The 23,483-nt window shown below is 50.1% G+C and overlaps 7 protein-coding genes across 17 annotated transcripts; 3 read left to right on the top strand and 4 right to left on the bottom strand.

The window, feature by feature from the left end:
* Positions 1-53: 53 nt before the first annotated feature.
* On the bottom strand, positions 54-2,680 carry FOXG_00072 (eukaryotic translation initiation factor 3 subunit D). Of its 2 annotated transcripts, XM_018376137.1 has the most exons (3): positions 2,296-2,680; positions 975-2,202; positions 54-923 (listed from the first exon to the last, which is right to left on the bottom strand). In XM_018376137.1, the coding sequence occupies exons 1-3, from the start codon at positions 2,504-2,506 to the stop codon at positions 632-634; spliced, it is 1,731 nt and encodes a 576-aa protein (XP_018231653.1). In that variant the 5' UTR covers positions 2,507-2,680; the 3' UTR covers positions 54-631. The 2 variants fall into 2 exon arrangements, with proteins under 2 accessions (XP_018231653.1, XP_018231654.1); XM_018376138.1 differs by having other exon boundaries at positions 975-2,680.
* Positions 2,681-2,758: 78 nt separating this feature from the next.
* Positions 2,759-5,159, bottom strand: FOXG_00073 (uncharacterized protein). 10 transcript variants are annotated; one of them, XM_018376143.1, is made up of 7 exons: positions 5,110-5,159; positions 4,952-5,030; positions 4,286-4,788; positions 4,135-4,222; positions 3,697-4,080; positions 3,194-3,562; positions 2,759-3,147 (listed from the first exon to the last, which is right to left on the bottom strand). In XM_018376143.1, the coding sequence occupies exons 3-7, from the start codon at positions 4,446-4,448 to the stop codon at positions 3,063-3,065; spliced, it is 1,089 nt and encodes a 362-aa protein (XP_018231659.1). In that variant the 5' UTR covers positions 4,449-4,788; positions 4,952-5,030; positions 5,110-5,159; the 3' UTR covers positions 2,759-3,062. The 10 variants fall into 10 exon arrangements, with proteins under 10 accessions (XP_018231659.1, XP_018231664.1, XP_018231657.1 ...); XM_018376148.1 differs by having other exon boundaries at positions 2,759-3,562; positions 5,110-5,153; XM_018376141.1 differs by having other exon boundaries at positions 4,286-5,030; positions 5,110-5,153.
* A 1,777-nt stretch (positions 5,160-6,936) lies between these two features.
* Positions 6,937-8,286, top strand: FOXG_17793 (uncharacterized protein). Its single transcript, XM_018397778.1, has 2 exons — positions 6,937-7,249; positions 7,314-8,286. Exon 2 carries the CDS (start codon positions 7,500-7,502, stop codon positions 7,842-7,844), a length of 345 nt encoding a protein of 114 aa, XP_018231665.1. The 5' UTR covers positions 6,937-7,249; positions 7,314-7,499; the 3' UTR covers positions 7,845-8,286.
* A 178-nt stretch (positions 8,287-8,464) lies between these two features.
* On the top strand, positions 8,465-16,140 carry FOXG_00074 (AGC protein kinase). Its single transcript, XM_018376149.1, has 2 exons — positions 8,465-9,547; positions 9,596-16,140. Exons 1-2 carry the CDS (start codon positions 9,065-9,067, stop codon positions 14,864-14,866), a joined length of 5,754 nt encoding a protein of 1,917 aa, XP_018231666.1. The 5' UTR covers positions 8,465-9,064; the 3' UTR covers positions 14,867-16,140.
* Positions 16,141-16,456: 316 nt separating this feature from the next.
* On the bottom strand, positions 16,457-17,830 carry FOXG_17794 (uncharacterized protein). The gene has a single exon (XM_018397779.1). It carries the CDS (start codon positions 17,507-17,509, stop codon positions 17,165-17,167), a length of 345 nt encoding a protein of 114 aa, XP_018231667.1. The 5' UTR covers positions 17,510-17,830; the 3' UTR covers positions 16,457-17,164.
* FOXG_00075 (uncharacterized protein) lies at positions 17,821-23,106 on the top strand. The gene is made up of 2 exons (XM_018376150.1): positions 17,821-19,042; positions 19,102-23,106. Exons 1-2 carry the CDS (start codon positions 18,527-18,529, stop codon positions 20,596-20,598), a joined length of 2,013 nt encoding a protein of 670 aa, XP_018231668.1. The 5' UTR covers positions 17,821-18,526; the 3' UTR covers positions 20,599-23,106.
* FOXG_17795 (uncharacterized protein) lies at positions 21,286-23,229 on the bottom strand (the record flags this gene model as incomplete). The annotated part of the gene is made up of 1 exon (XM_018397780.1): positions 21,286-23,229. One exon carries the CDS (start codon positions 23,227-23,229, stop codon positions 21,286-21,288), a length of 1,944 nt encoding a protein of 647 aa, XP_018231669.1.
* Between the last annotated feature and the right edge of the window lie 254 nt (positions 23,230-23,483).

Raw genomic sequence — 23,483 nt, forward strand, 5'->3', positions numbered from 1 at the left:
TCTCGGGTTGCCCGTGCCGTCCTTACCGAGAACGGGCCACTGAGGTTCTGTGCTGGCAGTTGTACTTTTATTCGCTTGGGCCTCTAAGCCACTTCCAATTACCAGTGGTCTCTGTTTGATGAATCAACAGAAGTCCCGAGATATCTGGTATTGCTTGCATCTTGGTGAACATTTTTTGCAGATATGTTTCTCCTATCCTGGCAACCAATTAGTGACGATTTAAAAATGTTGCTGTGAAACGAGGCCCAGGAAGGTAAGGAAATGTTGAAGTCGATTCTTCAAACTGCAGCATAGTAACCGCCGTTGCAATATTTATTGGGTACACTGTTAATATATAAGTCGATCAATTGTGAGTTCTTCGCGCCAACAAATCTCATTCAAGGTCACAAAACCCACAAAGGCACAACAAAATGTCGAGTAAAATCACGTGTTCTTTTCGTTCCAGACTGCAACCGCAGTCAAATACAAAAATGGCCTTCCAGAACCTGATAGAGATTGCATCCACTGCTTCAAATCATTAGAGCATGGGACTCCCTGCAAATCTCATGCCTTTTATCCCGTGGCCCTCCCCTCCATCATGAAACTACCGAATATGCACAACGTGACATGGCCGTGTCCAGTTCTCTCTGATTTACTGCTCCTCCTCGCCCTGGGGCTCCTCAATCTCCTCCTCCTCATCATCGTCGAAGCTGCCAGCAGGCACCTCGTACAGACGGAGGATAGACTTGTTCGGGTCCTTAACGAGGACAAACTTGGCATCTTGGCTCTCGCTGCTGAGACACATGTCGGCGATAGTGCGAACAATACCCCAACCGTTGGAGAGAGACAGGTTCATCTGGTTAGCGAAATCGCGGGGCTTCCAGCCAATAACGCCCAATACGACATGCTTGTCATTGGAGCGGGGGGTAAGACGGGAAACAAAACTGCAAATCGATTAGCAAAACATTCAGGTATCAGTAAATTAGCAAACTTACCCAAGCTTCATCACGTCTGCGCTGGCAAGGATGCTCTGCACTGTCCAGCGGGCTAGCTTGCAACTGTTGTTCTTCATCTCGGTAGCAACAACAGCACCACGCTGGGTAACAAGCTTGCTTCGCCAGTCAAGAGCGCCACCACTGCCTTGAGCCTTGCTGTCAAACTCGTTGAGAGCATGGATGCTGACGTGCTGGTCCTCGCCGCTGATGGCGTTCCTCTGAACGGCGTCAACCTCTGTTCGGACGACAAGGTGGACAGGCTCCTCCTCGTTGAGGGAAAGGTCGAAGCGTCGGTACTTGTAGGCCTTGCTGGCAGGAGGGTCGGTATCCTCGGAGGAGTTGTAGAAGGGGTTGCCGTGAGCCATAGTGACCTTTGACGACTCGCTCTCGATGACGACCTGGTTAGTGAAGTTATGGTTGATGTAGGTGGCCTCTTCGGCGAGGGCATTGGGTTGGTTGATGGTGTCCTTACTACCATCGGCAGCATCGAGAGGAGCATCGGCGGCATTCTCATTGACTGTCACCATATCAAGAGCGGCATTATCACGCTTGTCCAAGAAGATCTTGTTACCCTGTCGAGAGATGACAATGTCCCAGGGGTAAACGGATCGAGGAGAGCACATGAGCATGGACAAAATGCTGTCTGTGGCGAAGATAGTTGCCTCGTCCTTCTCGGCAAGCTCTTGAATTACGGGATCGGATGACGTGGTTACGTTGTAGGCAGCACGGTCGATTGGTGTAAGCTTCTTCTCGGCGCCCTTGACAGGCTGCTTGTCGTAAGAGCGGTCATAGTGGTAGAGGAAACCGTAGTCATCAATATCCTCGCCTTCGTCGGTGTCGAGATTTAGCTTAGCCAAGCGGTTGAAGTCGATCTCCTCAAGAAGCTTCCACTCGGCCTTGACATTGATACTGGCGTCTCGGTTACGAGCAGGCTTGTCATAATCCTTCCAGCCAAAGCGGCGACCGCCACGACCAGCATTGGATCGGCCACCTCGGTCGTAGCCCTGTCGGCCAGCGGCACCGGCGCCGCCTCTCTGAAGCTGGGTTCGTCCGCCACGGGCACCGGCCTGACCTCCACGTTGGCCACGGCCACGAGTGAAGACGGCCCCGCGGCCGTATCTTGACTTTGTCGAGTCTCGGACGTTACTAACGACTGAGAATGTTGATTCGTCCTCGGCGGGAGGGGCATTAAAGGTGATGGCGTGGCTAGAGCCATAGACTTGTTGGTCTACAGGAGTGATTGCGGTCAGCCAAGAGCTCATTCAAGACGAGTGTGATCTCGACGGAGAATAGAACAACACGACAACACGATATGACCTACCTCGGAAATTCCTGTTGTACTGTGCCCGTCCACCTCTCTCTCTATCCTTGCCCTCGGCAGTCCAGTCGGCCATGCGTCCCAGCTTGTCACCCTTAGAGAAAGGCGCATATGGTACGCCGTTGAGGGTGGTCTCTGTGGTGACTGCAGGACCCCAACCGTCACCGGCGGGGCAGCTTTCGCAGATCTTGACGTAGTCGAGAGAGTCCGCCATTTTGGGAAGAACAGTATCGATGATTTCCTTGCGCTTTCGGGTGCGCGATAGACGAAATCAAAGAAGCTCGGTGTTGGCTTCGGAAGCGGGGGATGCGTCAATCAATCTTTCGGTTCACAAGCGATGCTAGAATTTGGACATCCACGACGAATTTGTGGTGGGGTGGAGTGGGGCTTGAAAAAAAACAGGTACTCAAGCCCCGCGGTGCTGATTGTGTGCCTCAGCCACTCAGCCACATTTATCAGGCATAGGGTAAAGCTGTAAACTTCAATTAATATGTCAATATAAGGCAGATCGTTTTGAACGAATATAGGTCAAAGTTGACTTGTGATGTTGCGCTCCCTGGACGGTATTATGCTCCTCTTGTTGTTTGCAAATAAGAGGGTCACAGGAGAGATCGGAACAGATGTGATTCTAACGGATTTCGTAACTTATAACAGCCACAATTGTTAGGGAGATGTACTGGAGATATGCTCATAGTTACGATGTCAAAACATCACAGCAAGTAGGAACATCCAAACAACAGCTGCAAACTCGAAAAACACAAAACAAACTCCTATTCACCCATCATCGTGTCCTTGCCGCTGAACACATTGTCGATAGCATCTCGCACCTCAAACTCCTCCATCACAGCACCAAAGCTTGACCAAGTCAGTATATGCTGGCGTAACATCGCGGAAAACTTACCCATAGCATCTAACTTTTCGAACGAGCTCTTCACTCAGCTTTCGGAAGTCAACCGCCTCCAACTCATTTGCCCTTGGGTGTGACATGAGCATACCCCATGACATGATAGGAGTTACCTCACCATCGAGGTCGATACTCTTACTTAGATCCAGTAAAGTGGCAAGGTCTGCCTTTGGAACTTCCCATGTCTTCTGGTTCGTATCGCCATCCAATGGAATATGAGTTTTCCCGAAGGGCAAACCTGGCCTTGTTTCTGGAGCCGGATCTGGTGGGCACGATGCCATAAGTGCATGCCCACAGGGTTCGCCTTCAGGCTCAGATGCTCTCTCAACCATGAACTGAATATGCGTCATGCACGGCCTCTCGAGACTATATGTATCCGTAGTCTGTTAGCTGATCTAACCATCAATATGTCCTGCCAAAGCTCACCCATGGCGCAATGCAACTCGCGTCATATCACACAGGGGGATCACTGGGGATTGTTCGAGTAGGAGTTATCGTACGTTAGAACGAAGTCAATGCCCGCCTGTTCCAGCTCAGGGTTTCCACGATAAAGCGGCTGAGGCATGCCGTGTGGTTGGCCTGCCGTGGAACCTTGATTGACGGCCACAGGTAGGTTCATTGGTGAGCCAACCGATGGCGCTGTCGATCGCGAGGTCAAGGGCGGAGAACTTGTATTGGCCGAGTCGGGACCACGACTCGTCGCGCTGCCTGCTACATGCGGGCTGCTATGTTGAAGCCCAGCCTGTGCCAAAGTGTCTCGCAGCCGTTTGTTCTCATCGGCCAATCTCTCCCTATCCAATGAAACGTTGCTGAAGACTTCTTTAAGGCGAAGAACTTCATCTTCCAGTGCCTTGATGTAGAGCTCCTTTCTTTCGCGATGTGTTCTGACAAAGGACACATGTCAGATACAGGCATTCGTCAAGCTTGCACAACATTACCTCTGTGCCTGACGATTCAACTCTTGACGCCTGGTCAATGCAGGCTTGCTGTTGGGCTTGGGCCCTCGCTTCTTGGGCGGATTTCCGTCTAAAGCATCAATCAGTCCCGTGAGTAGCAACACGGCAACGGAGTCATGTCTGAAATGCTTACCGCGCGTCGTCCTCTTATCGGTAAGACTCTTGTAAAAATCGGGATCGAGGGCGGAGGCCGCAGTATTGTCATCCTCTGAGCTGGCGACAACTCGATCCGGCGAGAGTGACGAAGAGAAGGAACGCTCTGTTGCGCCAGCAAGATTGGCATTGAAGGCAGCCATACTGGCCGCCTATGAGTAGTGTCGGGCGTTAATCACCTGGACCCCAAGAACTATGAAGCAGATGAGGTTGGACACAGAATCGCCAGAATAAAACTGTTGTTTGTAGAAAGGACTGTCGTGGCTGTGCTCTGCTCCTGTATCATTAACCGTTGGGGATCAGAGACGCCCCAGTTGCGTATAATGCCGGTACCCGACTATCAGGTTGTATGCCTTTTTGTAATTCACAGGAATTTGATCAGTGAGAGGCGATAAATACACACCACATTAGTGCCACATAGTGATTTGAGATACTTGAGCAAAGAGGTTTATTGCTTGGTCAGATTGATGATCGTGCGCAATTCTAGAACCGGAGAAGTCGTTAACGTATTAGTCAGAGTCCCGTGTGAGTCGGCGCCACTGAATCACCCACTGCATCACTGCATTGGGTCCAGGCAGTTGTGCAGCATCCCATGATTTCAACCTGGGTACAAACTCAATGTACCTTTTACGGTGATGCACCTTACCTTAGGTAACCGACTAAGTTGGAAGGTTCCAACCAGTCAAAGACATCTTTGTAAGGGAGGTAAGCTGAAGTACCTCAGGCTGCGATGTTCGGTGTCAGCATTGACGACTACACTTCAAAGGCAGGTTCTTTCGACATTGGGATGGTTAGGTCCCTTACCTTGGGTTAATAAGGAGCTAACGGCGAGGAATGTTAATTAATACTTCGTATCATCAACAAGGTATTAGAAAGAGAGAGAGAGCGTCACTAGGAGCTTTGGGACTAGTTTAGGCTTCTGAAGCGGCATAGAAGCGTCCGGTTTGAGAGGCCGGGAGTCTGATTGACAGTGGAGGCATAGATTTCCGTCCCATTCTTGTGAATTGGCGTTGCCCCGCACTCGGTACCCCATGGCCGCGAACGGACGGGCTTTCGCATCCGCTGTCAGTTTAACTTTGATTCGCAATTATCCAGTGGTGTACTATCATTGATCCTTTGAAAAGCCATAATAATCCATCTACTCCGTACTGTTAGACACATCACTATCTTCCAGAAACAAATAAGGGCAATAAGGAGGTAGATACAGTTTCTCGCAGCGTTTGAAATAACGATAGGGATGTCGTTAGGTAAACAACCCAGCATTGATCGGTAGCATTCTTGATCACTTGCCAGAAACAAGTCCAGACGTTACTATTCTGATGGGGGGATGTAAGAGATGATACTGGCAATAACAAGGCAGGGTCGACAGCCCCGATCAAGCTTGACCATGGGTCTGAGGCGCTCATCTTGAAGTGATTTAGGTTGTATCGTCTTACAAATCCACTAACAAGACAGGCGCTCCATCTTCTATCACTATTCACTACGATAACGTCAATGAGTGGTTATAGGATATAATCTAAGATCACTCGAGAGTTACTTGCTCATGGGCAGTTAATTCTGTGTAAACCCTGTCAATATCTGACAGATCAAAGCAACGTAGTAAACACGACACCATATTTCATATACAATTTAGGAAGTATCAATACTAGCCTGAATCCAATACAGAGTCTCAATAATTACACGAATAAATGATAATAGATGTTTACAAACTTCACCGACCTCAGTTGAAGTAGTGATCAGACCAGTGAATGTGCTGAGAGATGGTAGGTAATCGCCATGCAGCGTACAAGTGCTTGGTTTCTCAAAGTTTTCATCGGATTTGAGAGACCTATGAGTCTTTGGGAAAGGAAGGTCTTTCCGAGGAATAAGACAACGAGGTCTTGACTTTCAACAACCAGAAGGCAAGGAAAACGAATGCTGAGCACTCTGGCTTCACACTATTTCACCAGCTTCGAAATCCTGTAGTTCTTTGCAGGGAATTCATCCGTTCCTCGTCATCCTTGTGAGATAGACATTACATACTGGACACACACGATAAAGTCACTACCCATACATATGACTGGATGCAAGAAAGTGCCAATTCACCGACTTCAAACAAACAGTTACTCAATGTGCCTTGAAGGTAACAGTTGCATGTGGCTTCATATTCCTCGATTCCCCGAATTCTAGCTCGATGCTCTCAAAAGACACTTGAAAGACGAATCACTGGCAAAAATACCGGCAGTTGAAGTGGGTGCATGAAATGTGACTTTGCAGCCGTTGAATGTTGGATGCTCAAGCATTAAATAAGTGGTGTTATTGGTCATGGTTACGCATCTATTTTGGTCAGGGGGTGAAGCTGGAGGCTTGTGCAAACACTCAGGGTCACCAAATGGGTAACATGACATAAGAAGATGGTGACCAGTATTGCAGCTAAAATCTTGGGGTGGGAGGGGAAATAGCACCAGCATCAGCTCATTTCTATGGTGAACCAGAGACACTCGTCCAAGTAAGTCTTGATTGCCCCAGTTGAACGTGGAGTTGATCATTCGGCGACGCAGAAGAGATGAGGTCAGCCCGTGTGAAAAGAAGAGGCAGCGGTGAGCAATAATAACATGGCCCACGAAACATATAGAAAATATGCGAACATCCCACAATAGCAGCATGAGTAGTCACTGGGTGCATCAACATATTGATCATGCACTCTCCATCACTATGCCCATATTCATAGTCCTTGTCGATGTAATTGTGACAAAGCCACTGTATCTGCGCAGCTAACCTACACTTGCAACCCTCCTAACTCATTGTAACACTAATCGAGGAAGCGAGCATGCAATTCCTCGAGCGCAGGCAGGGAAAGCTACTATAGAATTAATCAAGACAACAATCAGTCGCACGCGGTATGAGGAGAAAACATTATCAACCTTGGATTATGGGTTGCCATGCCGCTACTATGAAATCACAGGCTCGATACTGCAACCCTAAAAGCGAAGCTATAAGGTAGTGGTTTAGCTAATAATTTAACACAGCGCAGGAACGATCGCAAGGAGATGTGGGAAAGGCTCATGAGGGGGACATAGTAATTGCGGCTTGACGAAATGTTGCCTCTGGACTTGCTTCTGCTTCAAAATGTCCGGTCCGTTTCCGCGACGCCCGTTGTTGGCCAGTGGCCTGTTTAATGATAACCCTTTGCAACCCGTCATCTGGGGCACAGGATGCTTACTTTAGATCTACCTCCGTCGACACCTGCATCTGCATCTGCACCGACGGCCGCGTCTGCGCCTCCGGGTAAGACAGCAGCAAACCGAACGCCATTGGGCTGTCGATTGGTGGACAAGATTTGTGATGCTGCCACAGGAGGCGGAGATCATCAGTTTTACGCTCTGCGATGTTCGTGCTGCAGCTCAAAAGAGGCACCTGATGAAAGAGACTTTTTCCATATTTTACCCTCTGATGGCACACGAAGTCCCTCTTCGGCTCTCAAATGGATTTATGGAAGGATAGTTTGGGGATGGAATCTCGATCGACACGAACAGTCCAATGTCTTGCCTTTCGTGTGATACCTGGAGGAAGGAATCTCAATGTTTCCCCCCTTTCAGTCTCTCTAGTCTGTCCATCCCATCGACTGCACCCTTTTATCAATGTGACAAAAAACTTTCGTTGCTGGAAGAAAATGGAGGGGGGGACCTCCAGGGACGGGCCTAGGATTGCATGAAACAATGCCCGACCTAACAAAGGCTGGTGATAGTAGAACGCCAAACAAACCAAACACCCACCCCACAGTACACCGTCATCCTTCTGATGGACAGAAATACTTCAATAGGTGTCAATGTCATTGGAAATCACTTGAGTAACTACCTGGTATTACATATTTCCGGTTTGGCGAGCATAGCGAATAAAAAATCCATATGAAATTGGGGGCATTCAGTTGATATCAACAGGGTTCAAGAAGCAAAGGATCGCAAAGCCATTGATTGGAAAGCGGGCGCCGGGCACCCACTGCCCAGTGGAACATCATGGGTGGAGGCCATAGCTTGCATCAGGACCCTCAGTGAAGCGCAGTGAAAAAAAACCCATACCCGCAAGATGTTGTAGCTTTGCAGGGCTAGGAGCTTGATTCCCGGGAGATGGTGGGTGGTGATTGGTCCAGCAGCGCATTCCCCCGCTTATTGTATCATGAGAGGAACGCGCTTTCACGATGGCCCAAGGAGCCATGGCTCACCTAGGCCAAACTTTGTCTTTCTTCCCCTTCGAGGCTTAACGGCGATTCTTAACCCCCGTTCTGCAGTATTAAGCAAGCTCCCGAGGACTGAATAGACCAGACAACTTCAAAACCAGATCTATCGATTGTGCTGTCAATTCGAGTCGACTTCTTTCTACCTCACCTCGTCTTGTTCGAGCAGGTACCCACGGTCACGATCACGGTTGGCCCCGTTCTCGGCTACACCTAAGGCGCTCGCACGCTTAGACAAAGTCACCCTTTGACTTCCAGGCGTTAGGATAATTCGATCTCGACCTTATTTTCTGGTTCATGCTTAGAACTTGTATAGCGTCAGCCCGAGAACCCTCGCTGTCGACCCTCAGTCATGTCTCCGAGTCTCGCGGGTCTGTAGTTCTGGCGCCCTTGCCAGACCCCGAGTCTCCCCACTTGTGCTTCTGCTGGAGCTGCCAGCTATCCTGACGTCGGGCCCTGGCCCAAAATCCCACGGTCGACGATACCTGCGAAACATCGATTGCACTATCTATTTCTGGTTTGCACGTCAGTCGCTTTTGAGATAAGATGGACTCCCCGTCCGGCGCCACCCTGGCACCCCCGGCAGTTGCCTCTCTAAGGGCACAACAAACAACTGCTATGGAGAGGTCTTTGAGCCAGGACATCCGGGAAGAGCGCGAGGAGCTCCGAGAAGCTGCTGAACAGACTCTCAATACCATTGTGGACCTCAATCTCGATGGAACAATTAAATGGGTCAGTCCCTCGTGGACTGATGTTGTAGGCACCCAGTTCGAGACAGTCAATGGCCTGCCTATCTCCGACCTGATAGTTAGCGACAACAAGAATGTGTTCACTGAAGTTGTCGAATCCATGAAGAAAGATGATTCTCGGAGCCACCGAGTCCGATTTGCTGTTAATCTTGGACCCCTCTCGAAGCTTTTACCTGTCGACGACCTCGAAAATGACCCCGAGAACGAGCAGTCACATGCTGTGGACCTTGAAGCCCAAGGCATTATGGTATACGACAGTGTCTCGGGTGGAGAGAGCCATGTAAGATTCGTCGATGTTGGCTTTCTGTGCAATACTGATCTCGTCTAGACAATGTGGATGATTCGCCCCTGGATAGCTCCACGAGAAATCAAGATCGACCTTCCCAACGTAATCGTGGACTCGTTAGGCTCAGGTGCTGAAGTTCTGGCGAGCTATCTGACTCAACTTGCTGAGAGCGGGCTTGATGACCCCGAACAACAAGAGCCTCCGCCACCGGTCCTCTGCCGCATTTGCGAACGCCAGATCCCTCGATGGTGGTTTGAGAAACACACCGATTTGTGTTTGCAAGAACATCGGGCCGAGATGGATGTTCAAATGGCACAGGAAAGCCTGACTGAGCATCGGCATTCGATTGTCAAGGTGCTCGACGCATTGGAGGCCCGCAAGAGTAGGTCACTTGCTGGTGATCAGACGCCTGTCCCGGTCGCCGAATACAAAGGTTTGCCAATTGGGCCGCCGCCATCAACCCAGTCGTCACCTGGTAGCTCATTGCCTCGATCGAGGGAACGTTCTGGAGGACTTGGGCATACTAGGGCACGCTCGTTCGCTATTCGACGACCTCAGGCTCGAATTGTCGAGCTGCTCATGGATCTTTGCGATACCGCTATTGAGATTAGCACACCTGCGATAAAGGAGTCCTCAACCCAACAAAGCGGCGATTTTAGAACGCAATCCCCACAATCCGAATCACGAATATCACAGGTTCTGCAATGGCAATCACCAAGCACCAATACTCTGGAGCAGGAACAAGGATTGGCTCTGTTGTGCGCTGATACGGAGAAGGTTGCTAGGAACAAGGTCGACGCTGTCTTTCGTCACAGGAAAATTATCGAGTATGCTGAACGTATTCGTATCGAGCTTGCTTGCCTTGTCCAAGATTGTATCGACGAGGCCCTGAGGAAGGCAGCTCGCATAGCCAACGGCGAATTGACCGACTCGACAGAAGAAGAACGGCTCAACTCCGAGTACGAACAATGTGACACATGTGATGAAGGTACTGGAGAAGACGACGATATACCTCCAGAACCCCTTGTCTCTGAGCCTCAGCATCTTCTGCAGCGAGGCAGCGAAAGCTTCACGGAGCCCCTGAACAGCCCATCTGCGCTAGCCACTGCCCTACGCCAAATGAACCTGTCTGAAAACAAAGATCGATCAAGACCAACATCCTTTGTGGCCTCTACTAGATCCAGCAGTCCTAAAGAGTGTCCTACGCCCAGATCGCACTTCGGCGGGCAGAGTAGCCTTGGGGTTCAGGCACGAGACACTCGTAGAGACTCGGTCTACCTAGAAGGCGACTTTCTTGATAGCGAGGGCAGCTTTCGATCGTCATCAGTGGCATCTCGTAATGCACCAAGGACCGAATCACCCATATCTGAATTTGGAGACCTCCGTCGCGCCGCGAGCACGAGAAGGCGACACCGAAGGAGTCTGATTTTACCTGGCACTTCTTCCCCTCACCGGCAGGAATCACCCTCGAGACCGGGACAGCCGTCTTCGCCCTTACGCATCAAAGCAAGGGGATTTCCGATGTCCCAAGAAGGTGTCGTGTCTCCAGAGGCGTCACCTATGCTTCCGGGCAGTGACTTTAGTTCACCTGCCACACACAGTCACAGACATCACCGGAGGCAATCTTCAGCAGCCATTTCTGATTTCGTCATGAAGCCTCCGCCATCGCCTCGCCTAGGTGCAAATCAAGCACCCCCACAACCTCGCCCAACCCAGCCATCCATCAAAGATTTTGAGATTATCAAACCTATCAGCAAGGGGGCTTTTGGTAGTGTGTATTTATCAAAGAAGAAGTCTACAGGAGAGTACTTCGCAATCAAAGTACTCAAGAAAGCTGACATGGTCGCCAAGAACCAAGTCGGCAACGTCAAAGCGGAACGAGCTATTATGATGTGGCAGGGGGAAAGCGACTTTGTTGCCAAGCTTTACTGGACTTTTTCGAGCAAAGACTATCTATATCTGGTGATGGAGTATTTGAATGGTGGGGATTGTGCTTCGCTAATCAAAGTTCTGGGTGGTCTCCCTGAAGAATGGGTGAAGAAGTATCTTGGTGAGGTTGTCCTTGGGGTTGAGCATCTTCACAGCCGAGGCATTATTCATCGTGATTTGAAGCCAGACAATCTCCTTATTGACCAGAAAGGCCACCTTAAGCTTACAGATTTTGGCTTGTCTCGCTTGGGATTGGTCGGCCGGCAAAAGCGAGCATTGAATAGTGAAAACTCTGATGGAACGCCAGACCTGCTCAAACAAGGGCCCTTTGCCCGATCTGCCTCTATTGCTTCGTCAAGATCAGCGTCACTTGATCTACACGGACATACCCATTCTCCTGGCCAGACGCCTCAGATGACACCCGAAGTTGGAAGCTTGGCACAACCTTCTTATTTCAGTCTAGGCCAAGAGCCCCGTCGAGTATCAGGCACACACCGAAGTGACAGTGGTGGTAGTGAGACACTTGCCCGTATGGTCACCAACTTTTCCTTGCATGACGCAGAGATAGCATCCCAATCCAACAGCGTCAGGTCACCGCTAGATGAGGAGGCAGTTGCGCAAGGCTCACCCGATCTACCCATGAGTGTTGGTTCGAGAATGAGCATGGATAGCCATGCCAGGAACTCTCTACCACTCTCCAACATGATGCCACCTCCAATGGCGCTTTTCAACCCTGAGGATACAAATAGACGTTTCGTGGGAACACCTGACTACCTCGCCCCCGAAACTATAAAGGGTGACAAACAAGATGAAACCAGCGATTGGTGGTCGGTCGGTTGTATTTTGTTTGAATTCCTCTATGGTATCCCACCGTTTCATGCCGGTGAGGCCGAAGAGGTTTTTGAGAATATCTTAGCAAGGAAGATTCAGTGGCCTGACGAGAATGAATGTGAGCCCATTTCCGAAGAGGCAAAAGATTTGATCAATAAGCTGCTGTGCATGGAGCCTCACCAGCGCCTAGGCTCCAATCGCGATGATAAGTTCGCCTCTGGTGGTGAAGAGATTCGCCATCACCCTTGGTTCCAGGATGTCAATTGGGAAACGCTTTTGGAGGACGAAGCTCAATTTGTCCCACAGCCTGAGAATCCCGAGGATACAGAATACTTCGACGCCAGAGGGGCAGTGTTGCAGTCTTTTGCGGAGGAGATGGAAGATCAGGCGTCTCCTCAGTCCTCCGCAGCTGGTTCTGAGTACGCCGAACGGCCACACGATGCGCTTTCGCGGGTCCGGTCTCAGGTCAACTCTATAAACCGAAAATTGATGCCACTGCATATTCCCCCACATGTCCGCGATTTGAAATCGAGACGTCTGAGCGAGCCGGTGGCGATGGATGACTTCGGCTCATTTTCATTCAAGAACCTACCTGTGTTGGAGAAGGCCAACAAGGACGTGATCCAAAAGTTGCGAGCCGAGGCGCTAGCCACGCAAAGTAAAGGAACATCCGTTAGTCCCGGGGCATCCAGCAATGTTATATCACCAGGGCCGTCGCTCGAAGGCAGCCCTGTCCTATCAAACCCTGTTTCCAGAACTATCTCTAACGCCAAGGCGACAAATCGAGCACAATCGCCGTCTGGATTTGGTCATACAAGTGCGTCTCCCAACCGAGCCTCCCAACCCTCATCACCGTTGTTGGTTTCATTTGTCGCTGGTCAAGGTGCCGATGGACGACGAAAGGCATCAAGTAACTCTTCCAGCCTATCTCACCAATCAACTGCCGCATCTCTGCAGCCAAGCTCGGCATTCGAGATACCCAAGGTGCCCCCAAGCCTGCAAAAGGCCGCCACAACGGTCGCAGCATCGTCTCCAGTCCAGAGTCGCAGTGCAGCGCCACCTCCTTTGTCACTGTCCCCCCAAAAAACTATATCAACACCACGACAGTCTAGCAATTCATCTGCCGGACGTTCGAGATCACTTACTGTGGGCTCTCAATCTCAGGACGGCAGTCCCGTTGCTTCTGACATAATGCACCATCATCGAAATCGGAGAAGCCAGGTCTTTGACATGTCACCATCCTCATCAGATAACGAAGGCGAGAAGCATAATGCTCTTCTCCGAGTACAGAGGCGCAGACAGAGCTCAAGGCGGCTCTCACAGATTGCCTTTGATGGAGGCCCTACTTTCCGGCCTCTTGATGTGCTGATTTGTGAAGATCACCCGGTATCTCGCATGGTCATGGAGAAGTTGCTTGAAAAGCTGAGATGCCGTACTATATCCGTACCAAATGGATCTGAAGCTGTTCGATATTCGATGAGCGAAATCAAGTTTGACGTCATTTTCCTCGAGTATCAGCTTCCTCAAATCAATGGAGCTGATGTGGCACGAATGATTCGGGAGACCAAGAATGCCAATTCTCACACGCCGATTGTGGCCATTACAGCTTACCTCAAAGAGCTTCAAGCTCCACACTACTTTGATTCGTTAATCGAGAAGCCCATCAGTTCGTCAAAACTTACTGAAGTTCTGCGCGGATTGTGTCAGTGGCGGCCCGAGTCACCAGGTCAATCATCAAGCATGCCACGCCCGATTCCCATGGGAATCCGCAAAGCCAACTCGCGACTTGAAGACAGTCCGACATCAGGCTCGTCCATCTTTGCGAGTCGACTGGGAAATGCAATGATGTCGAGCCGTGAGGACTCGATTACATCATCACTCTTTGGTGATTCGGAATCTGTGACGACTGATGAGTTGCCGGTTGTTGTTAGTCGCAAGCCAACAAACGAATGGGACGAAGGTGGCTTGAACATCACAGACAACAACGATGCCTCTGAACCCCCAAGAAAGGGAGTTCCTCCTCTCGTGGCTCAGCAATCCGCGCCGGCTCATATGGAACACCGCACACGAGGCAACGATAAGCTGAGAGGGAAACGAGAAGGCCCTGAACAGAGAACTTTGGAGGGCACCGAATCAGCTGATGATGAAGACGAGGAACTGGGAAGTGGTCGAGAAAAGCACCACGGCCGCAATAGCCAGCAGATACTGAGCAAAGCCGGTCTGCCCAGCTCGAAGCTCGGCATCGAAATGATGCGGGCCAACAGTCACGATAGCTTGACGGTGGGCTCAGAAAGCACGCCTGAAGCTGTGACGCAAGTCGTGACCACGCCTTCAAAGGAGATGGAAACTGGAGTTCTGGATGGTGAAGTGGTTGCGGAAGCTACTGCACGTACTCCTCCTGATGCAGGACTGAAGGGTGAAGGTGTCACGCCCAAGGCGGACAAGGATGGAACAGACAGCGTAGACGCCACACCTCGGCCTTTGACAGTTGTCAAAGGAGACGGCGATGGTGGTGATGATGAGGAAGCGACACCACGGCCAATTGGGAAATAAAAATTCCCATACAGGCTCGGTGCATGAAGTGAGCTACTGGGTAGACATGGTCCACGAAGATGTTGTGCATGTTTCGTTCAGTATCTTCAAGTTGGAATTTCCTTTGTATCTATGAAATGCAGCGTGGCGTTTGAGCGATGACAAGTGAGTCGACTTGGACTGAGGATGAAGGCTTCGTATGCAAGTGGATAGCCCGGCGACCAGGAGGAGGGGGTTGCAGGCGAACAGACTGATCTGTGTGAGATGCTCCAGGGTTTCCCACAATATAGGAACTGGAGCTTCCCTTAAGTTCGCCATAGTTGTCATGTGTTTCTTGGGGATGGGAGCTATGCAGAGATGAGAAGCGGGCCATATAAATTGACGGGGATAAAAACAACAAGAAAAAATCAGGACGCAGCTACTGAGGCATGGACACTTCGGCCCCGGCTACAAATATAAAAGAGGTGGTGTCTGTGAATGTCTGGAGCGGTGTTTAAGCAATATAGCAGATATAAAGGCCATCACTGTGGATTTGATCATAACTAGGTACTCAATTGTTTCTACATTCACTTGTTAGCTTGATTGGATTAAACGCACACGTACTGTTCCAAGCCCAGCATACCACGGCGAGTGTTTCAGATTAGTATACTGCGCATGCAATGCCGACTTCCTGTACCCATGGCGTGGTTTATTAAGTTGCAATTCGTAAAAACGTATCATGCCAGCAAGACTAAAGGAGCTGGAACAGAATTAACGAAGAGGAAAGATAATCATAGTGTATGAAGATTTCATCTTCACCCACAGTGGTAGGTCCGGTCAAAGCAAAAGCAAAGGAAATGTGAAGAGAGAGAGGGATTGATCATAGCCCAGGGTCGGTAGTCATGAGTGAATATTCCGTCGAGGCAGCTTCGACAACAAATGACAATCAAGCAAATCCCAGCAGAAAAACCGTCAGATAGTTTCATTGTGGAGGGGATTGTGGGAGCGTTATCCACCAACTCAGTATGCATATGTGTTATGGTTATTACAGAATGGGGGAGGGTTGGAGAAGTTGAGAGGGGGTATACAGCAGGAGGGTGGATAAGATGTTCGAGTTGCTTGCACGAGGTAGGTAGGCATCTGGGACACTTGTCTGTCACCAATTTTTGTTAGTTATTGTAAGTGCTGCATCATCAGTAATGGATGACCTGCGTGTTTGTAATAAGCCATCACTCGATGGCCACTGGTTTGACAGTGATACCGATACAAGGAAGTAACTAGAAAAAGAGAAATGTTACACACGCGACAAGTTTCTAGATGCAGACAAGAAGTTCTCGGTATAAGATTTTGGACTAGTTGGTGTCTGACTTTTTATTAGTGCATCTCGTCGCGGGTTGCCTGTTATGCGAAGGTTGTCAAGATGAGCTGAGGGAGTGACTAGACAGATGCAGTACGTAAAAGATTACAGGCTACGGAGTGGAAGCGGGGTCTGATTAGCAGCGATGGAGGTATTTGTCTTTTTGCCGGCTATTCTAGACCATGAGCAGACATTGTAGCCTGCCACGGAGCCTCGCACGCAGGTTTATGTTAGTAGTTAAGTCAGGACGTAATTTGGTATCGACGCAGAAAATTAAGCTTTTGTTAAGCTTTTACCCTTAAAGCAACAAGATTAGACACCATGGGTAAGAGCATGATCCAGCATGTGAATTGAGTTGGGCAAAGGGTCTTTTCTTGGTCCATGAGTGTGTGTGTGTGGGAAGGTTGCACTGACCGAGGCATGTAGGCTGGCGAGAGGGACCCGTCGATCCCACCACAACGACCTCACACGACCTCTTTCCGCATTAGGTGGATGTCGTCAAAAGAGGACCCACCAGATGTACTTTTGTACCTTCTCTCCAGTTTTTCATGCAGCGAACTTTTCCTGAATCTACCCTATTTAGGCCTAGAGCACCAATGCCGAGACGCGCAGCTGCGGCTCCCGACAGCGCCGAGGCGGGAAATGGAAATAGCAGAAAAGGAAAGGCTTGGCATCGGTCGACAGGTATCAAAGGGAAGCAAACGACAAAAGGGCAACGAGGAGGCCGTATATCCGTGATATGTAGTGATAGGCATGAATTAAACTATCTTCCGGTGTCTGAAATAGGACACCGAAAGGTAAAAGAAAAAAAAAAAAAAGGTGGGAGGCAACAGAAAGGGTTTTGAATCAAAAAGGCACAGACAAGTCAAGTAAGAAAACGGGCCGTAAAATGAGTGGTGCGGAACGCGAGCATTCAAAGCGCCTCGAAACAACAGAAGCTCAATGGCTGAAGCAAGTCAAGAGGATCCATTGAATTTTCCATTTTAGAGGGTCAAGACCCTGACTCTCAACTCTTCAATGCCATGATGCGAGTTTTTCCAGCAGAGATCGGCCTCGTTCCCTGCCAACGGCGTCGGCCGAAACAAGTCAGGCGGGTCTCGTAGATGCCGTTTTATCCGGGTCGCTCCTGGTGTTTTGCGAATTGAGCCAACGTCTCTGCCTGTCTCTTGCGCGCTTTTGCTCGCGTGCGTGGCTGCCCTCTCAAGATAATGAGCGAACCCCAAGTTCTTCCTTCTCCGAATTGGATCCTCTTGTTCCAGCCTCCAGCCTGTTACGCTTCGGTGTTGAAAACGTGCTCCTCCCCAAGCCTCGATTTGTGTGAGCCTCATCCATAGTCTAAGTACACAACGACGTCATTGCTTCTAGTCATCGTCATCAATGACTTTGGACTTTTATCACGCCTTGATTGTGATTGACAATGCCCAATCCCCTGCTGTCGCGCCGCATTGTGCGCTTTCAAACGCCAATAACATGCATCTTATAAAAATCGGCTGTCCGTGGCTCAGGATCTGGCCTGGATCTCTCGGCTTCTGATGGATAAGGATACCAGAGGACATGGGGGGCTCCATCCCATCCCATCATGACCCAACCGGCGGATCTCATCATGCATTGCCCACCCAATGCCATGTCACCCACCCCTGGTGTTTCTTACATAGTTCTAGAGCTAAACCTACAGCCCGCTTTTTCTCTCTGTTTCGACAGCTCCATCTCCCTCTCACGCCCACGCACACATACGTCGGTACATTGCCGCAAAGCTCAAGCTCTGGTCCCTGAGGCAAAGACGAGGCGGCGACAGTTGCTTTCGGTCAAGGAACGGGACACGGGAGCTATCCTCTGCTGCACACCCTCCGAATTTGACCCCAGAGATCGACTTTCGTCCACACGTTCTCCCACGAGGTTAATTTACGTCTTCTTACTGGCTGGTGCTTCTTCAAGATGCCCGTCACACTCGTCTTGAGTATCCGAGCTCTTGTTGCTGTCTATCTCGGTCGTGATGTAGTTCAAATACTGCCCTTCCTCGCGCCTTGAAAGCCGTTGGGTTCCCGTTTCTCTCCAGAGCCAAGACAAGGCAATTCCAAGTCTTGAATTCCTCAATTGTCCCCGACCCATCTAACTCGGGCCTTCGGCACTTCTTCTTTGCCTCCAGTATAAAACTTTTTCCCTCCCTTGGTGGTTAGCATTTCCGCTTTGCGCATGGAATATACATCTTCTTCCATCTAGTTATTCCTGCCTCCTCATAACAACAAACCCCGTGCACAATTATCGGATCCCCTTAAATTAAGCACTTCATTTGATCACCATCACACTTGGATCTCAACCCGAGGCTCCAACCGCCTTCTCTCAAAATGGTTCATAGGCACCATCATCATGAGTCTACAATCCCAGGCGAGATCCCTGTCCCGCACGGTCCTCCAGACAGCGATTCTGAGCACATCTCAGATGAGCCTATCGCCTATGCTACTGCTGATGAGCGTCGCATCTTCAGCCATGTAACCCGCCCAGACGACTCCTACACTGAGGACGGTGTCTACTGGGCTGATCTGCCACTGGCTCAGCGTTATCGGTTCGTTTCAAAGGTAGACAACGATGCTGCCAAGGAGGAGGCCAAGACTGCTTGGTCTATGTTTAAGGAGGATCCTCTATCACCTTTCTCGTGGTATTTCCGCCATGCTGTCATTCCTGGCGCCGGTCTTGGTCTGGAAGGTTATGTCCTTTTCTCCATTGGCAACCTTGAGCCTCTCTTCAAAGCCGTTTGGCCTGATTGTTGGGGCAAGGAACCCACTACCTGCTCTCATAATTGGATTGCCTCCGTGACATACCTTGAAATCATCGGTATCATGGTTGGCCAGGCTGTTGTTGGTGTAAGTTCTTTCTGCCCCTTTTATTATTGTATATGGTGGATTGTACTGACTGCTCGTAGGTTATGGGAGATTGGGTCGGTCGCCGATGGGGCCTCATTCAGGATGCTGCCATCATGTTTGTCGGTCTGCTCATGCTCACTGCCTCATGGGGCCTTACCCTTCAAGGCTGGGTTATCTGTTATGCCTGGTCTCTCTTCTTTTACGGTTTCGGTGTTGGTGGCGAGTACCCCATTACAGCAACTTCTTCTCTTGAAGGTGTTTCTTCTGGTGGAAGGATCTCGACTCGTGAAGATCGTCTGCATCGTGGTCGCCGTGTCACCACGGCTTTCCTCATGCAGGGCTGGGGCCAGTTCGTGAACCAGGTCATTCTCATTGTTCTGCTCGCCATCTTCAACAACGGCAAGAGTTCGCCCCCCTACAGCAAGTCGGCTGCCCAGTATACTTTCCGACTGTCTTTTGCATTCCCTGCCATCGGTACGCTCTGGCTCCTCTACTATCGTACTTACCGCATGCGCAGCGCTGGTAAGCAGCTCGCTGAGGCAAAGAAGCGCTCTAACGTCACCGGCTATGACGTGAACGCTCTTCGCCACTGCTTTACCAACTTCGGTGGACGTCTCTTTGCTACTGCTGGTACTTGGTTCTGCAACGATGTCTTCTTCTACGGCAACAAGCTTTTCCAGGGTCAATTCATCAAGGTCATCTCTCCTGACAGCAAGTCTATCTTCACCACTTGGACCTGGAACCTTGTCAATATCACCGTCTCCCTGGCTGGCTACTATCTCGCATCTCTTCTCATCGACAACAAGATGTACGGCCGGAAGATGATGCAGCAAGTGGGCTTCTTCATGTGCTTCCTGATGTTCATTATTCCCGCCTTCAAGTTCGACTACTACACCAGTCCTGCGGGAATCCATTCTTTCCAGGCCATGTACTTCATATCGTCCTTCTTCAACCAATTCGGTCCCAACTCGGTCACCTTCCTCGTGGCTGGTGAGGTATTCCCCACGCCCATCCGTGCTACTGCCCACGGCTTCTCCGCCTGTATCGGCAAATCCGGCGCTCTTCTCGCTTCCGTTCTCTACAACTACATTGATGACCAGACTAAATTCTACGTCGTCCCATGGTTTGGTCTCGCTGGCATGCTTCTGACATGGATCTTTCTTCCCGATACTACTGGTCTTGATCTTAAGGAGCAGGAGCGCCGCTGGTACTATATTCGGGATGGCAAGGAGAGTGAGTACCACGGTGTTGCTGTCAACCCTACTCATTTGTCTCTCTGGGAGCGCTTCCGAGGTCTCGGTAAGAGTTACGACCCCGAGGCTGACTGGCGGGCCAAGGTCCAGGATATGCGTACCGAATGGGAGCTTGTCCAGGCCAGCCGCGGTCCTAAAGAGACTGAAGGTGCTATGCCCAATGACGGCGAGTTCTCGCCTGAGATTCACGAATTCTTCAAGCGCTCTAGCCCCAAGCACATTGGTCGTCGCGACGAGTCTCTCATGGTTGACCCAATTAACGAGAAGACGGCTGTGCCGTCTGATGATTCTAATTCGAAGTGATCATGTCCAAGCATGGTCGTATTCGTAGCGAATCACTGCATTACACACATTTTAACATGTAGCAGTGAGCGGTTTACAGCATGAGCTTGGCGTCTGGGTTTAATATATCATTAGTTAGTAATTCCTGGTTTCGGAATTTAAAAGTTCGCGTATGTCAGTTTTGATATGTGTGGGAGGTATTATTATGATGTATGTTTAAAAGGGGGGGGGGGGGGCTTGGATGAATCATATATCAGACTTCGGCTTTTCACAATACGTATCTCGTATCTCGTTCTGGTCCGGCCAATGATCAGAGGTTTGGTGACATACAAGTGATGTAACGATAATGGGCCAGTTGCAACTCCAAGTTGCGTGCTAGACTATAATATAAATATAAAAATATAATGCCTGATCAAAGGATATGCTGATAATAAAACAAAAATGCGACCAATGCCGCCGTAACTCTTGGTGGTATCTAGAATCGAAACTTATTCCTGCGGTGCACCAGGCACATACTCTTAATGATGCTAAAAATAACAAAAGGGAAGAAGGGAGAGCGGAAAAAGAAGTAGTAGATGAAGAATGAAGAATAAAGAATCGCTTCACTGCCCCTATCGTTCAATATAATCCCAGCCGTCTCGTTCGTTCAGTTTTCATCGGACATCGTAGTAGTCCTGTCAATTATACAGCCCATTTTGCGGTCAAATGTTATTGGGGAGATCCTTGCAGCCGGGTTGGCTGACTTGATGTATTTGTAGTTGGCACAATTACGCCAAGCACACAGTCATCTAGATGTTCATAGAAGTCTTGCGCAGTACCAAACCCGTTCTTGCATATGGAGCACCTTGCTTTCGTGCCTACAGGATCATCGCCCCCTGGTAGCCGGTGGCCGCTGCTATGGCCTGTCTGGTCAACTTGATGGGCAGCAGTTAGGTGCCGTTTGAAGACATCAGCACGAGTGAAGACTTTTTCGAAGGGGCTGCCAACACCAGGACAGAATGGGCACACCATCGTTCCACGATAATGAGTAAGAGCGTGGCGGTTCTTGTCGTACTTGCGCGCGAATCCTTTCGTGTGGTATTCGCATGTTACAATAGGGCATTTTTCAGGCCGCTCTTCTTGGTGTGTAAGCATGTGAGAGGCCAGGTCACGAAACTCACGACCACAATCCGGATGAGGGCACCTGGTGCGATTTTCAGTAGGCCTTCGAGACGGACTTGCTCGTTCGATCGGTATTGATGGCTCGATAGAACTCGACGAAAGTAATGGACCTAAGGCAGAAACTGCTGGTAATGCATCGGGAATCGCGGGGACTTGTTGCGGTATCGGATCTCTGTAGTCAGCGGGTGTTGGATACTCATCCATGTCGTCTTCACCGCTGGAGATATGTTCTTCTGGAACATCAACCGATTGGCGCACTTCTCGCATCCAGTCCTTCAAAATGCTCATGGATGGCCAGTCACCACTAGCTTTACCCACTCGATGAGGTCGGAAGTGTGCGCGGCGGAGGTGTGCAGCAGCGTTATAATATGCGCCATAGCGCTTTTGTGCCAGGCATGCTTTGCATCTTGACAATGGAATCACTGGTTGAGGGGCAGAAGGCATTTGGTTCTTGGGTTCTTTGCAAACCCATCGCTTGACCGTGGCCGAATGTTTGGCATCTATATGGCGGCGTAACTCGTGGTCACCACGGAAGCCATCTGGATGCTCATTACACTTGTCGCAGTACACGCGGCGCAAAGAAGTTCGGCGAGAAGGTGGTTTTAGCCTTGACGGGGAGATTGGTTCACCCGAAAGTCGCCGGGATTCTAGGCGTGGTGACACATCGTCACCTATCGTATGTCTGCGGGTGCGTCCTCCAACATCACCTGGCACTGAGAACTGACCAAGTAAAGGAAAATCCGACCGCGATCCAGAAGGTATGTATTGTGACGATGGACCTGCTGAACTAAGGGATGGCGTAGACTTCAGGTAATGCTGTCTTGTCGTACTCTCTAGTTGTGCTGTGGGGAAACCCCTTGAGCCCCTTAAATCTAACGATTGCCTTCTGGGTAAAACAAAGCCGTTGAAACCAGAATTAGGGATTTCCCCCATACCGAGATTCATGAGAAAATCAAAGCTCGAGAATAAATGCCGTGGTGGCCACTGATCCCGACGGATGATTCTTGCAACGTTACGGGCAATGGGGTCTTCGAGCTCAGACACATTAGATAAAGGATCATTTGAAGCGGCGAATAGAGAGACCAAAGCTTGGTAGACACTTCGAATGACTTGGTCAGGTCGTTCCGTGGGTGTTGTGCTGGCCTGCGATGGATCGCTTCCCTGAAACGACAAGGCAATGTCAACCAATATGGTGTTAACAGCACTAAAGATGCAGATCGAAATGAAAACCCCTAGCCATTGCCTTAGGCCCATAGTAGGCAAAATAGAAGTTGCGAAATCCAAAGAGATCAAGTACCGTCGTGTGCACTCCCTCAAGGAAACATTGCGCTCGGTAGACGGGCGACGATCGACAGGCGTGCGCGGAAGATAGGTGCCCTCGCTCCGTAGTGACTGACTTGGCTGAGAGGTATCGTAAAATATGATTTCGCGCAAGAGTTGCTTCACGCGAAAAAGCGAGGGATGTGTCGTCTGTTCCTCTTCCCGGGACATCGAAAGTTGACCGCTGGCACTCAACAGCTCCAAAAGATCAAAGGCAGCACCCCGGAAACTTGGGCTAGAAGCAATGAGCTGCAGGACAGGTGGCGGTGTCCCTTGATCGTGGTACCCAGGACCTAGAGGCTGGTTAATACGCTCGTCAAGGCCAGGCTCTCCATCCTGCCACCAAAAAGTATCCTGAAAATCAAGCCTCCAGGCAGGTCTTTTTACGGCCGACAAAGTGGGGTTCTGAGCGAGTATTTAGTCGT

This window comes from Fusarium oxysporum, chromosome 1 (genome assembly GCF_000149955.1).
Source record: "Fusarium oxysporum f. sp. lycopersici 4287 chromosome 1, whole genome shotgun sequence".
NCBI lineage: Eukaryota > Fungi > Ascomycota > Sordariomycetes > Hypocreales > Nectriaceae > Fusarium > Fusarium oxysporum.